This window comes from Equus asinus, chromosome 10 (assembly GCF_041296235.1).
Source record: "Equus asinus isolate D_3611 breed Donkey chromosome 10, EquAss-T2T_v2, whole genome shotgun sequence".
Taxonomy (NCBI): domain Eukaryota; kingdom Metazoa; phylum Chordata; class Mammalia; order Perissodactyla; family Equidae; genus Equus; species Equus asinus.
This window is the reverse complement of record NC_091799.1, coordinates 24,009,553-24,022,625: the sequence shown is the minus strand read 5'-3', so window position 1 is coordinate 24,022,625 and position 13,073 is coordinate 24,009,553. Positions and strand designations below refer to the sequence as shown.

The 13,073-nt window shown below is 51.0% G+C and overlaps 1 protein-coding gene and 1 long non-coding RNA gene across 4 annotated transcripts in view; one reads left to right on the top strand and one right to left on the bottom strand.

The window, feature by feature from the left end:
- Positions 1-4,586, top strand: part of LOC139046344 (uncharacterized) — a 143,916-nt gene extending 139,330 nt beyond the window's left edge. Inside the window, exon 3 of the long non-coding RNA XR_011506249.1 lies at positions 1,311-4,586. This is a non-coding gene — a long non-coding RNA (uncharacterized lncRNA). The remainder of the gene's footprint in view (positions 1-1,310) is intronic.
- GGTA1 (glycoprotein alpha-galactosyltransferase 1 (inactive)) overlaps positions 1-13,073 on the bottom strand; it is a 73,164-nt gene that overhangs the window by 38,630 nt on the left and 21,461 nt on the right. For 2 of the 3 annotated variants that reach the window (XM_044778872.2, XM_044778873.2), the window contains exon 2: positions 4,597-4,709. In XM_044778872.2, coding sequence (XP_044634807.2) covers positions 4,597-4,709 — 113 coding nt within the window. Of the gene's footprint in view, positions 1-4,596; positions 4,710-6,871; positions 6,891-13,073 lie in introns of those variants that run through there. The other variant, XM_044778880.2, reaches the window with a different exon arrangement.

Below are 13,073 nucleotides of genomic sequence, written 5' to 3'. Positions count from 1 at the left end.
TTGTTCCATATAAATTTTAGGATTCTTTGTTCTGTTTCTGTGAAAAATGTTGTTGGAACTTTGATAGGGATTGTGTTGAACCTATAGATTGCTTTAGGAAGTATGGACATTTTAACTATGTTAATTCTTCCAATCCAAGAGCATGGAATATCTTTCCATTTCTTTGTGTCTTCTTCAATTTCTTTCAACAATGTTTTATAGTTTTCAGTGTACAGATCTTTCACCTCTTTGGTTAAGTTTATTCCTAGGTATTTTATCCTTTTTGTTGCAATTGTAAACGGGATCGTATTCTTAATTTCTCTTTCTGCTACTTCATTTTTAGTGTTTAGAAACCCAACATATTTTTGCATGTTGATTTTGTATCCTGCAACTTGACTGTATTCATTTATTATTTCTAAAAGTGTTTTAGTGGATTCTCTGGGGTTTTCTATATATAACATCACATCATCTGCAAATAGTGACACTTTCACTTCTTCTTTTCCAGTTTGGATCCCTTTTATTTCTTTTTCTTGCCTGATTGCTCTGGCTACGTATGAAGTTGCTTCTAAATTCCCCATTTAACGGGTAGAGCACAGAATAAGGCCCTGCCGAATATTAACACCATGTCTCATGCAGGAAAATGTAACTCCAGGTAACCTGGGGCCCACTCCTCAGAGGACCTGGTGAACGTAGCCAGGCTTGGTTCCATGGGAGCCCTCCCACCATCTCTCAGGCCCTCTTATCATGGGGCTTGTGGTTTCTCTCTGAATCCATCCTACCAACCCCAGGGGATGCTCCTGGGCCACTCCCACAACTCAGCCCCTGTAACAGTTCCCAGGTGAAACCACTTGCACACCCCTCCAGGACCGTGTGCAGATTGTGCTAACAATCTGGGGCATTTTGCAAGGCAGGGTCACCTTCCTGCTCTACCCTCCCTCTCCACTTTTTCTGCTTCTGTTTCCTTGGAGTGTCAGACAGACATCCATGTGGCTCAGAAATTAATTCTTCCTTACCCCCCTACCTGTCCCCCACAGAACAGTACACACACATCCTTCAGAGAATCTCATAGTTCCACCCCAACTGGGCTAAGACAAGGTGTTCCTTCCAAACAGAATTCCTCTCTGAAAGGAATTCTAGTGGCCCTTGTTTTCTCCATCTCATGTCAGGAAAAAAGGTGAACGTCTCAGCTGAATAACAGAGCACTCAGGAGCCCTGGAAAAGCCATTATCTCGGGAGAACGGGAATCGGGCAGGGGGAAAGCAGTGGCAGAGGAAACCAAGCCTTCCAGCAGCCTAAAGAATCCTCCTGCTAGCCTGTGATTCCTCCCCCAGGCCCTGGACTCTGTCCCTTCCTCCCCGCAGAGCTGGCCCTGCTGGCTCAAGCCTTGGTCACTTCTGGACTACTGAGGCGGGTCAAGGATACACAGGTGCTTCAAAGGAAAAAAGCAGGTAAGAAGGCGGAGGAGGGCGCAGGAACTAACTGGGTGTTAATGACCTGAGACCAAGCTCTTATCTTTAGTCCTCCACCGTAATGTTTAGATCCAGTATTCCAGGTGGAAATTAGGCCAGCCCTAAGACCCTTAAAACAGCAGTCTAAGCTGTATGGCTGGGGCACATTCTCTGAGCCTCTATTTACACATGCAAAATGGCACTACAAACACCCTCCTCATAGGGTTCTTGAAAGGACAAAAGGACAGGGTGCTTCATTGCCCAGTGGTCAGTGAATGCTCCACACATGGCAGCCACATGATGATGATGCTTTTTCCCGGGAGAGACTCAGAAATTCAGGCTCTGAAGGCAGAGCTGTGGCTTCACCTGAGAGAAGAGTCTTGGACCTCCAGGGCAGCATCACATGAAGAGTGGAGGGTGAGCCCACCCCCCACACTGTGACCGTGTGATACTCAGCTCCCCTCCCCACTGCTCCCAGCTCAGGGCCCAGCTGCTCATCACACTGGTCCCCACTGCCTGCTGCTCAAGGTGGGCAGGGAAGGAGGGTGAGGTTCACGGCTGTAGGAGACATGCAGGTCGGCCCCAGCTCCCATACACAGCCGGCTTTCTAACCTGGGGGCACGGGTTTCTCTGGCCTCAGTCTCCCCGTCCGTGAAACAAGTCCTTCAGGCTTAACTTTCCCTGACAGGCTTTAATGATGGACCCGGGACATGGATGAAAACTCATCCACGGAGCTGGAGTCCCAGCTGACGAGGGCAGTGCACTCGGCCATGGGGGGCCCACATTGCTGCAATGGCCCGCGTGGGTTCCTGAAAGCGATGATCAAGTGATAGGACGACCAACCAATACCAGTTGAGCTGCGCCCAGAGGCCAACTTACACAGAAGCTAGTGCAGTCTAGGGTCAGGCCCCCTTGCAAGACTGGGCCTGATCTCACCATTGGGAGTGGGGGTGGGGTGGGGGTGGGGAGGGGGGTGCTGGATAAGACCCCAATGCTTCCCAGAGGCAAGGAGTGCTGTTGCCCCTGAGGGAATCACTCCAGCCTTGGTGCCTGTCCTGGGGCTGCAGGTGGGGCTGAGGGACTGACCCCGCTGCCTGCACACCCACCTGGGTCCCAGTAACAACCTGCCCCAGGTGGACCTTGTTAAGCACCCAAGAGTCTCCCGTTTGATCCCCAGGAGAAGGAGCTGAACTAGACGCAGCTCTGCTCCCTGCTTAGGGGTCATGATGACCCAGCCCTCGCAGCCACCTCGTGCCCACATCCCCCACCCCATTCAGGACCAAAGAGCTGAGTTCTCCAGCCCTATGGCCAGAGCCACCTGAGCAAGAAACTGCCAAAAGATTTACAGATGTGGCATCGCCAATAACAAGTCGTGAAGCCGAAAGAACCCTTTCTAAACTCTCAGTAATAAAAAGTAACCGCTGATTAACCAGCTAGGGGTAAAACTGATTTTTCTTTCTTTTGTCTCCATTGAAAATGTTACTACAAAATCACTGTCAGATAAAGAGGCAGTCCAAGAGAAGGCAGCCAAAATGTGGCAGGTGCAGTAAACAGCTAAGTAATACTAATCAATTTCTTATTTCACATCCTTTTATTATCATGTTGTTTTCTGGATCTCCTACTGGGAGAATTCATCAGTTTTTGTTATCTCTTGTGCCATCTCTTCTCATATTCTAAATATTCACTTCCACACCTAATACTGTATAGGCAACTTTGCATTCTTTTTCTTAAAGACGGTCCTGAAAATTTAGTAAGCTTCAGGCCCTGCAACACCTGAATGTTCCCCAACTGAACCAGGTCAGGCCCGGGGCTAAACACAGCAGTCTCTCAGTTAACTCTCACAACGACCCTGCGAAGTCATTCTAGTATTATCCCCCTTTTACAGATAGGAAAACGGAGGCACAGAAAGGTTAAGTAACTTGCCCAATGTCACACGACATAAAGTGGTGGAGGTGGGATTCAGGTCCAGGGAGTCAGCCGCCAGTGCCCACCCTTTCAGGCACTCTGTTCTCAGTAAACATGAAGGCTTATCCATGGACTAATCACCCAGGTCTCTTGGGCACATCTTCTCATTTTGCCTCTCACGATTATCACACAGAGACTGACCCAAAACTGGCCAATCACGGGGTGGACTCCCTGAGGGGCTAGCTTCTCCTTGGACCAGCTGGCGAGCATTGGCTCAACCCCTCTGGTGTGCATGGTGTGGGCCTTTCTCACTCACCCCATCTCCGTCATCCCTCATTAGGGGCAGAGCAGTGGCTTTTCAGCTGAGGAAACTGAGCTTCAGCAAAGGCTGAAGTCACTGGGCTCAGAAGAAGGGGGGTCGAGTTTGAAAAGCAGACCCTCTGCCTCCCAGGCCCAGCTCTTGGCATGGGGAGGGTGCTGGGGTTGAGGAGGCAGAGTGCTGTGTTATCTTAAAACCTCTCTAAATGGGTCATTACAGGGAAATGCTCCCCCTTGAAAGAAACATGGAACAATTCCTGAAAAAAAAAAGTGCATGGAAGGCTGTTTCCGATTATGTTTTTCATTATGAGGGTCAGAGTAAACACAGATGAGGAGACCAAGAGACAAGTCTCAGACTAAATACAGGACTGTCTCTCCAGCCGTCACAATCGGAACAACCTGTTCTCGGAGGTACATCTCATCGGGCCTTTTCTTGAATCCCCTTCAGGAAATCTGAAGCCTGGATCCAGCCAGTTTTTCCTTGCGGCCTGGCCCAGAAATCACTGTGCAAGGCTTTTTCCAAGAGGAATAAGGTAAGGTAAATGAGGGGGCCGCACTGCCCTGAGAGGTCTCTGCAACCACCTGCACTGCCAGCCCCAGGCCCCAGGACTCGCCCTCCTGCCCCTGCACTGTCACTTTGAATCCTGCAGAGAAAACCTCAGGCCACAGCCAGGCTGGCCAAAGCCCTGTGAGGTCCTGCCAGGGGGAGCAAAATAAAGCAGAACTTTCAGTGAAGTCCCCAAGCCAGCATCCCGCCAGCTCCCACTTCTAGATCTGATGCCGGGGAGTGACCGACTTTGTGTCCTTCCAGAACTACTGAGGGGACCACCAAGGGGTTAGGGGGACATCAAGCTTCCTCCCCTAGGGGATCCACACCACAGCCTGCTCTGGATCCCCCCCATGACCCTGACAACGCAGAAGTAAATCATTTCAACATTTCACATACCTCATCGTCTGCTCCTCTCCCCGCAGAGTAAAAGACAAAAGGAATTGCTATTGAGCTCCGGTCTGCAGAAGGAGGCAGGGCTGGGAGGAAGGGTAGGTGCTGTGTTCCAACTCCTGTCAAAAGAGTAAACAGCTGTTTCAGGAAGAGGGTAGACAGATCCCACAGCAGCCAAGGGCTTTGTTCCTTGATGGCCCCAGGATATGGGCTGGTTATCAGGCCTGTTGAATCAGAGCCGCAGGCCAAGGCAGACAGGTTTCTCTCTGGGCCCATGAACAGCCCAGCTTCCCTCACCGAGCGAAACTACAGGTCCAAACTAGGCCTGGTGTCAGAGGAGCGAAGGCCACCACTCTTGAGAGGGACATACAGGCCGCCCATGTCACCCACTCCTTGGCAAAAATGGGAACTGTTCTGAACCCAAACAATCCCAAGTGACTACTAGCAAGAACAGCCAAAGGAGAAGTAAAAAACAAGAAAAAGGGGGCGGGGGGGGCTGGCCCCACGGCCGAGTGGTTAGGTTCCCACGCTCTGCTTCGGCAGCCCAGGGTTTTGCCAGTTTGGATCCTGGGCGCGGACCTGGCACAGCTCATCAGGCCATGCTGAGGCGGCGTCCCACATGCCACAGCTGGAAGGACCCACAACTAAAAATATACAACTATGTACTGGGGGGCTTTGGGGAGAAAAAGGAAAAATAAAATCTTAAAGAAAGAAAAAGGGGAGTGGGCTGGGTGGAGGGAGCCCTCAAGACTCTTGTTGAAATGCTACCCACGCGTTCCTCAAAGTTAAGCCTTTCCATGACATCCTTTAGGTTTCGGAAGTTGCTTTGTTTGAACACTATTTTTATAGAATGTTAGGAGATCTCCGGCATCACAGACCACGCTATGAGAACTTTAAAAGGTCACTGAGGTCCAACCCTGCCCTTTGGTTGAATAATGCTTAACCCTTCCCGAACTCGCCTCCTGCTCCCAAAATAGAATTTCCCAGCTGGAAGGGGGCTTCGAGCAGTGGATTTTCAAACGTCGAAACAGTGAAAACTTTTTCAAAAAGCACATGAAGTCATTCTCAGAACTCACTAGGTAGAACAGAGACCCCGAGTGTGTGGCTGAAGCAGGGAAATGAAGCTCGAAGTCCCCTACCCTGTCCCTCCCGAGCGGCCCCGACAACTCCCGGAAGTACAGTCTGGAAACCCCAGACTAAGGAGAGGGGACCAAAACCCAACAGAAAGGAGCCGAGGACTGCCCCCCACCCTCCAAATGATGCCCAATCTAGCCTCTTCTTCCTGTTCTCCAAAGGAGATTTTACAACCCCCTTCTGGGGCCACGTGGTAGTTGACTGCAATCTTTAGGTTCTGGAAGTCCTGCCCAACAACCTGCTTAAATTCTTCCTGCTGGTATCTACTCCAGCTGCACAAATGCCTACCTTGTGACCCAGTCATTCCACTCCTCGTCTAGAGACAAAGGAACATGTACATAATCTCAGTAAGAGACAGGGACTGGAGCATTTGGAGTGCACCCAAACCTGGACGACCCAAGGCCCATCATCAGAACAGATCAGCTGGGAACCAGCATGGGATCCTATATAAGAAATGAGAATGAACCAACCACAGCCACAAACGTCAACAGGATGAAGCTCACACACACAAACCTGAGCGAAAGAAGCCCTGGATGATTCCATCTACTTACAGTTCAGAGACAGGCGAAACCAATCTGGGGTGCTGGAAGTCAGGATGGGGGTGGCAGAGACTGGGAAGGGGCTCAGGGGAGTTCCTGCTAGTGGTTACACAGGTGTGTCCGCTTTGTGAACATGCATCACGAGTGTGCCTTTCCAGAGTGTATGTTAAGAACAAAAATGAACCGAAACCTTGCTGCCGGCTGACTTCTCTCAGGCCTTCTTTCCTCCCCTGACATTGGCTCCAGGGCCACAGGACCATGGACAGGCTCTGCTTTTTCCTTCTCTTGGGTCCCCGCCCCAATCGCGAGCACCACGGGGCATCTCCCCAGGGGCTCAGGGAAGCTCTGCTGCATCAAATGGTCCAGGAATCTGGACCTTTGGTCAATGTGGAAGGAAAGATAACAGAGGCTTGGAGCCTCCTGGGAGGCTATGGAGCCGGGCTAAGATAAACTGGTCCTTTTGACAAGCCAGCACTGATCACGGGTCACAGGGGTCTCCCACTCTACAGTTTACAAAGCAGCCTCTCCCGCTTATCTTGGGGATCCCAGGGCTCACCCACAAAGTTGTCAGGGAACAGAGGGAGGCTCTGGGGGCCTCAGTGACTCACTCAAGGTTGCCAGCCTGTGGGTCAGGGCTCCTCTTCCTCCCTGGCTGCCTCCAGGGGACACGCTACAGGTCAGCAGAATGAGAGGCCCCAGGCTGGTTAACCACAGCTTGACAGAGCATGCAAACCTGGAAGGCAGAAAATTTACCTTCCAGAGAGCCAACGTGATCTTCCTCCCTCCTCAACACCCTCTCATGCTCACTCTCAAAACAAAGGAGCCAGGAATGTCGTGGTCATTCCTTCGTGAAGAGGCAGAGAACCCTGGCAAATGAGCCTCGGGCCAGCTAGCTCTGCTGACCAAAGGAGGCCAGAGGTCGCCCAGGTAGGAGGCTGGCCCACTGCCCAGCCGGGCGAACTAATCTCATCATTCCATGGTCACCAGGCCCCTTCCAGCCCTAAGAACCCATCGGAGAGCACCGGCATGCAGTACTTGTCCATCTGCACACCCAAGTCAGAGAGGGTGCGGCCAAGGTGGCTGCAGCCCAGGGATGGGGTGCCCTGGCTTCATACCACCTTCTGCTGGAGACATGAGCATCCAGATCCCCGCCCTGCTTATCTTTGTGGCAGGTGAGGATTAATGTTCTTGGCTAAGAATGCTGTAGACACAGAGGTTGCAGGTTGTCACAGTTTAATCCTAAATAGGTTTAGGGAAGTCACAAGAGGCTTTTTCGCCCGATGCTTGTGAGTGATGGAGCAATTTGGTTTGTGTCCTTTTCTCTGTAGAGAATGATCATAATCCCCACATCTCAGGGTGGATGAGGGGCTGAGAGCACGGTGGCTACGAGCATTCACCCTGGAGCTGAGCTGCCTGGGTTTGAGTCCTGCCTCTGCCCCTCATGCTGTGCAATCCTGGGCAATTTACTTAACTTCTCTGTGGCTCTGTTCCCACATCATAAAATGGGAATAACAGAAGTTAGATGGTAGCTGGCACATTACCTATCATCCATTCCTGCAAGAATTAAAGAGATGCTTCTTGAAAAGGACTCAGCACAGTGCTTGAGGTACTCAATCATTGTCAATCTCTGGTGTTCCATTAACCCAGTGTTGCTGTTCCCTCGATTTTACATTTGTGTATCAAATATACATTTTGACCATGTAGTCCTGCGGGTGGGGGAAGAAGAGGGAAGGAGGTTTCTCGAATGATGTTTCCACAACCATTAAGAAACGCCACAGACCCGAAAGTATCAGGTGAATGACCTTGGCGAAAGCCCGTCCAATAAAAGATTGCAGTCAGAGGAGTTTCACCTGTCAGTCTATTTCCTTGAGAAGACCTACAAACAGGAAATCACGATGACTCTTTCCAGGCAATACGTTGCGAACCATCTTGAGATCTGCCTCCGTCCCATCCCCCTCCAGGACAGACCCCACCAAAGCCATGCTACGGTGCCCCCTCTGCAGCCACAAGCTTCCATCCTGAGGCTCGGCCACCCTCCCTCACACCAGGAAGTCCCTCCCTGGGGCTAACCCCTGTTCTTCATGCTGTGGGTCAGACTCTTTCTAGAGAAGGAAGAGGCTGGCCTTATGATAGCTTGGAAGATAATGAGGAGCTCCTAGTGAGGGGTGAGGTCTGGCCACAGATGACAGCCTGGGCTTGAGCATCTCACACAGGTGGGTGGAGGATGTCCCCACCCAAGGAGTCTTTCCTCTCCTCCTGCCCTCCCTGGGGTCCTCTCCCCACTTCCTCAGGCTGATGACCGCAGATGGGTAAGAGGCACCTGGTTGTTCTTCTCACGGTCTGGCAGGGGTACCAGGGGGCGCCCTAGAACTTCTCCTCCCCTCCCCTGGGCGGAGAGAGTCTTGGGAAGCCATGTAGGCCAGCCCCCTGCCTCAGAGCAGAACTTCTTCTTGAACAGGTGAGAAGCTCAGTGTCCCTCAGGGTCACAATCGAGCCCTGTTTGGAGCCCACTGCTGTCTACAAGCACCATTTGACTTTCACACAACCCTTCAAGGGAAGTCAGGTAAAGTACAGTCCAGGTGATAAAGGGAACTGAAGATAAGAACTTCGAAGTTGTATGGGCTGAGTCATCAACCCTGGAATGCAAGACAAGTTTGGGCTGTTTCCATGACTCCATCCCACCTTAACCTCTTTTACCCCGGGTGGTAGACAAGCCGGACCAAGCTAGAGATGATGTTAATAGATGCAGAACAAGACAGGGGCCATGAAGCAAGTGCCACTAGAAGGCAAGCACTATCAGAGCAGAGGCACTCGACTTCCATCTTGGTCGCCACTGGGTTTTCCCAGCACCTGGAACAGTACCTGGCACCTATTAGATGCTCAATAGATATTTGATTGTTGAGTGAATGTTGAGGGAAAGCCTACAGGGGCCAAGCAGGTAGTGGAAGTGTGTGAATTTGACCAGGTATACTGCAATAGGGAGTGATGGGGTCTGTGGTAAACTGGGGCACTTCTGCCAAAATCAGATCAAAATCAGATTTTTTAAAAAAAAAAATGAAAAAAACAACTGTGTCCAAACAGCACTTCTCTGATTACAGGATGTGGTATATTGGGCATAGATGACTCCCCTTTTAGGGGAAATAGTTTTGTACTGAAAGCTTAAAGTACCATGTTTAAACCCCTGTTGTGCTGTCACTGCCTGTGTGATGTAGGCATGTTCAGTCCCCATCTCTGTGCCTCTGTTTTCTCATCTGAGGAGTGCAGGGTCCCTCCCAGCTCCACTGCCTGGGCCTGAGCCTGTGGATACAGCCATGAATCGGGCTCCTATAGGAATCTGACTGGGAGAATCTCAGAAGCCTTCATGGAGGAGGTGGCATGACTGGACCTTTACAAATGGGCATTGAACACTTCTCCTGCCTCCCAGGGACCTGTGTGTACCGGCCTCAATCTTTTCTCCCTTCGCAAGCTTCCTGAAGACAGGCTAGAAAACTAACCTGCTCTGGACGGTGAGGCAGCCCTGCCCTTCAGGAGTCATAAATCCTCTGCTGCTCAGGTCCCAGGAGGTCCTGCAGCCTCATCTGATGAACCAACCAGCTTTGGCCTTCAGTGAGGGACCAGATGCCGCAGACCTGACAGCCCACTCAGGAGTCCCTCGGAGCCCTCCCGAGGGAGGCCTCCAGCGCACCAGACAGAGAAAAGAGGAAACAGAGACACCCAGCTGAGAAAGGGGAAACCAGCTTCCAGAGAGGGGACTTGGGTGTGGTAAAGCCACAGAGAACTTTCTCCCAGCCTGAGTCACTGCAGAGGCCAGGATGAGGACCCAAGCCATTGCAAAGATAATGAGGCAGGCAGCCCTGCCTGGGCCTCCCTCCCACCCAGCTCAGCCCGGGAAGCATTCCTTCCCTCGTCCAAAGAGCCTGCCGACAGGAGTGGTTTGCAGTTTAAAAACTTTTCTCTTAAAAATTAAGTCAATACTGGGGCTGGCCCCGTGGCTGAGTGGTTAAGTTCGTGCGCTCCGCTGCAGGCGGCCCAGTGTTTCGTTGATTCAAATTTGGGCGCGGACATGGCACTGCTCATCAAACCACGCTGAGGCATGCCACAACTAGAAGGACCCACAACGAAGAATATACAACTATGTACCGGGGGGCTTTGGGAAGCAAAAGGAAAAAGATAAAAATCTTTAAAAAAAAATAAATAAGTCAATACTAATAATATGACTAGATCAAAGAAAGTCCAGCAAAGTGCTTTATGAATCCAATGACACAGTTCCACAGGCCACATGGCCTCAGGCAAGTCCTTTTCTCTGTCTGAGCCCCACCCCCACCATGTGGGCACTGACAGTGTTGAAGCAGAATGCTCCTCATGGCTCCTGGACTTGGCGGGGACCAATGTGGGCTCAACGGCTGTAAAGAGCCTGTTCTCACTTGCTCTGAAACCTAGCTGAAGAAGGTGTAGCCTTCAGAGCTCAATGCTACCTCCTCAGAGACCCACTTCCCGGCCAGAATGGGTTCTCTCCCCAGATTCCCGCAACCATTGTGTGGCAGCCCGTTTCATGGTGCCTGGAGCACAGGGAGCTGGGCATGTGTCCGTCTTGCCCTCCGCTCAAAGTTTTCAAGGGCAGCAGCGAGGTCTGATTTAACTCGAGGTGGCCGGTGGCTCTTCCACAGGGCCCAGTACAGTGGAGGTCCTGAGGAATGGTGGACAGGTGGACGGATGGACAGATGGAAGGTGTACTGGCTTGCTAGGGCCATGAAAACAGAGTACCACAAATTCGGTGGCTTACCACAACAGAAATCTATTCCCTCACAGTTCTGGAGGCCGGAAGTTCAACGTCAAGGTGTTGGCAGGGTTGGAAGCTTCTTAAGGTGGTGAAGGTGGATCCATGCCATGAGTCTCTTTTAGATTCTCGTGGTTGCCAGCAACCCTTGGCGTTGCTTGTGGCAGCATAATCCAACTCTGCCTGCATCCTCACATAGCGTCCTACTTGTGTGTCTGTGTCCCAGTCTTCCTCTTCTTATAAAGACACTAGTCATTGGACTGGAGCAGACACAAATCCAGTAGGACCTCGTCTTAACTCGATTATGTCTGCAAAGAACGTATTTCAAAAAAACTCAGATTCACAGGCACCGGGGGTTAGGGCTTGAACACATCTTTTTGGAAGACACACTTCTACCCACTAGAGACAATTATTGGCTATTGGTTGGGAACCTGTAAACTCTAGTGGAACCACATATGAGGGCCGAAACACTGGATACGATTGTGGAGTTGAAAGCAAAAGCGAGGGGAGAGAGGTTCCTGTGAAAGAGGAAGGTTGATGGCATCCCTAGGGCATCTCTATTTGACCAGGATTTTCTGGAAAGGGACTGAAGAGGAGAGGGGTTAAATAGGAAGAGGAGAAATGCCTTCCCTGGGACAGGTCCTATGCTAGGTGCATGCGCATCTCGGGAGCCTGTGGGATGTCCAGTAGAGATGCTGTGGGTCTGTCAAAACTCAGCTCTGGGTATCACAGAGATGTGAGTGGATGAGATCACCCTGGAAGGGGCAGGGTGTGAAGAGATGAGAGGCCCCCAGGACAGCTGGCATCAACAACCAATGGAAGCATGGAGCTGGGTGCCAGTAGGTCAAGGAATGAACCTCAGGTGATGTCAGTAAGTGTAGGGACCTGTTTCCAGTAGCTTGCCTTGGGAAGGATTGGAGAGAGGGTGCCAGCCAGAGAGGCCATGGAGAAAAAGGGAAATACTCCTGAGTACACTGCTGACAGTGGGAAACCCTTGACGAGATAGAGCCAAGGAGAGAAAGAGTTTGAAGATTCAGAGAAGGGAGAAGACAGGTGCTGCAGAGCATCTCTGCTGGGGAGGGTGGGGTGTCCTTCCCCCTGCGGGGGAAGATGGAGGGTGCCCCTAAGACAGGCAGATGGTGCTTCCCCTTGTGCAAAAGGGAAGGAGACGAGGATGGGTGGGTTGGTGATAAGTTTGGGGGACAAAGCGGGAAGTCAACATGTCCCAATCCAGAGCAGCTCAAGTGTGGAAGGCGAAGTGGGTGGCGGCGTGTGGGAAGCGGAGAAGCTGGAGAGCCCTGCAGAATCTTATCACCAGGAGCCTTGAATCTCCACTATGCCGAGGAGCCTGCATTTCATCCTGAAGTTATTGGGAGAATCCTTGAATGAATTAGGCAAAGGGAGTTACCCGATTTGCCTTGCGGAAGAATTACTTAGCTGCAGGGCGAGAGTGGGTGGGAGAAGGAAAATCTCCAGCCAGTGAGGCCAGCCAGGAGGCTGTGTGTGGCCGACATCCAGGTGAAAGTGGAGACCCAAACCAATGGAATGAGCTGGAAGACAAGAGAGCAGCAGCAGTTTGAGAGAAACGAAGGAAGGGGCCTTTGGAGACCTTGGGTTACATGAAATAAATTCTCTTTAAAACTCAGCTTAAATATCACCTTCTTGGTGAGACCTTCCAGGACGTAAAATGACTCTCTCTTTGTAGTTTACTTATTTATCTTTTAAAGTTCTTTCTTCCTCTACCAGAATGTCAGCTCTGTGGGGAGATGCTTTTCTATGTTTTGCACCAGTGTAAACAAACCTATTATAGCACTGAGTTCTCAGTACATCTTTGTAGGCTAAAACGCATGACTGGTAGAGTTCTTGGCACCTAAGCCTTCAATAAATGTTAAATATTTTAAAAATGGATGGCAATAATAATATCAATAATAATAGTGAGCAATGGGATGAAGGGAGTGAGACGGAGATGAGTCTAGACTAGTGCTACTTGTGTGGACTGCAAATGACCAGCAGTGTCAGCATCACTTGGGAGC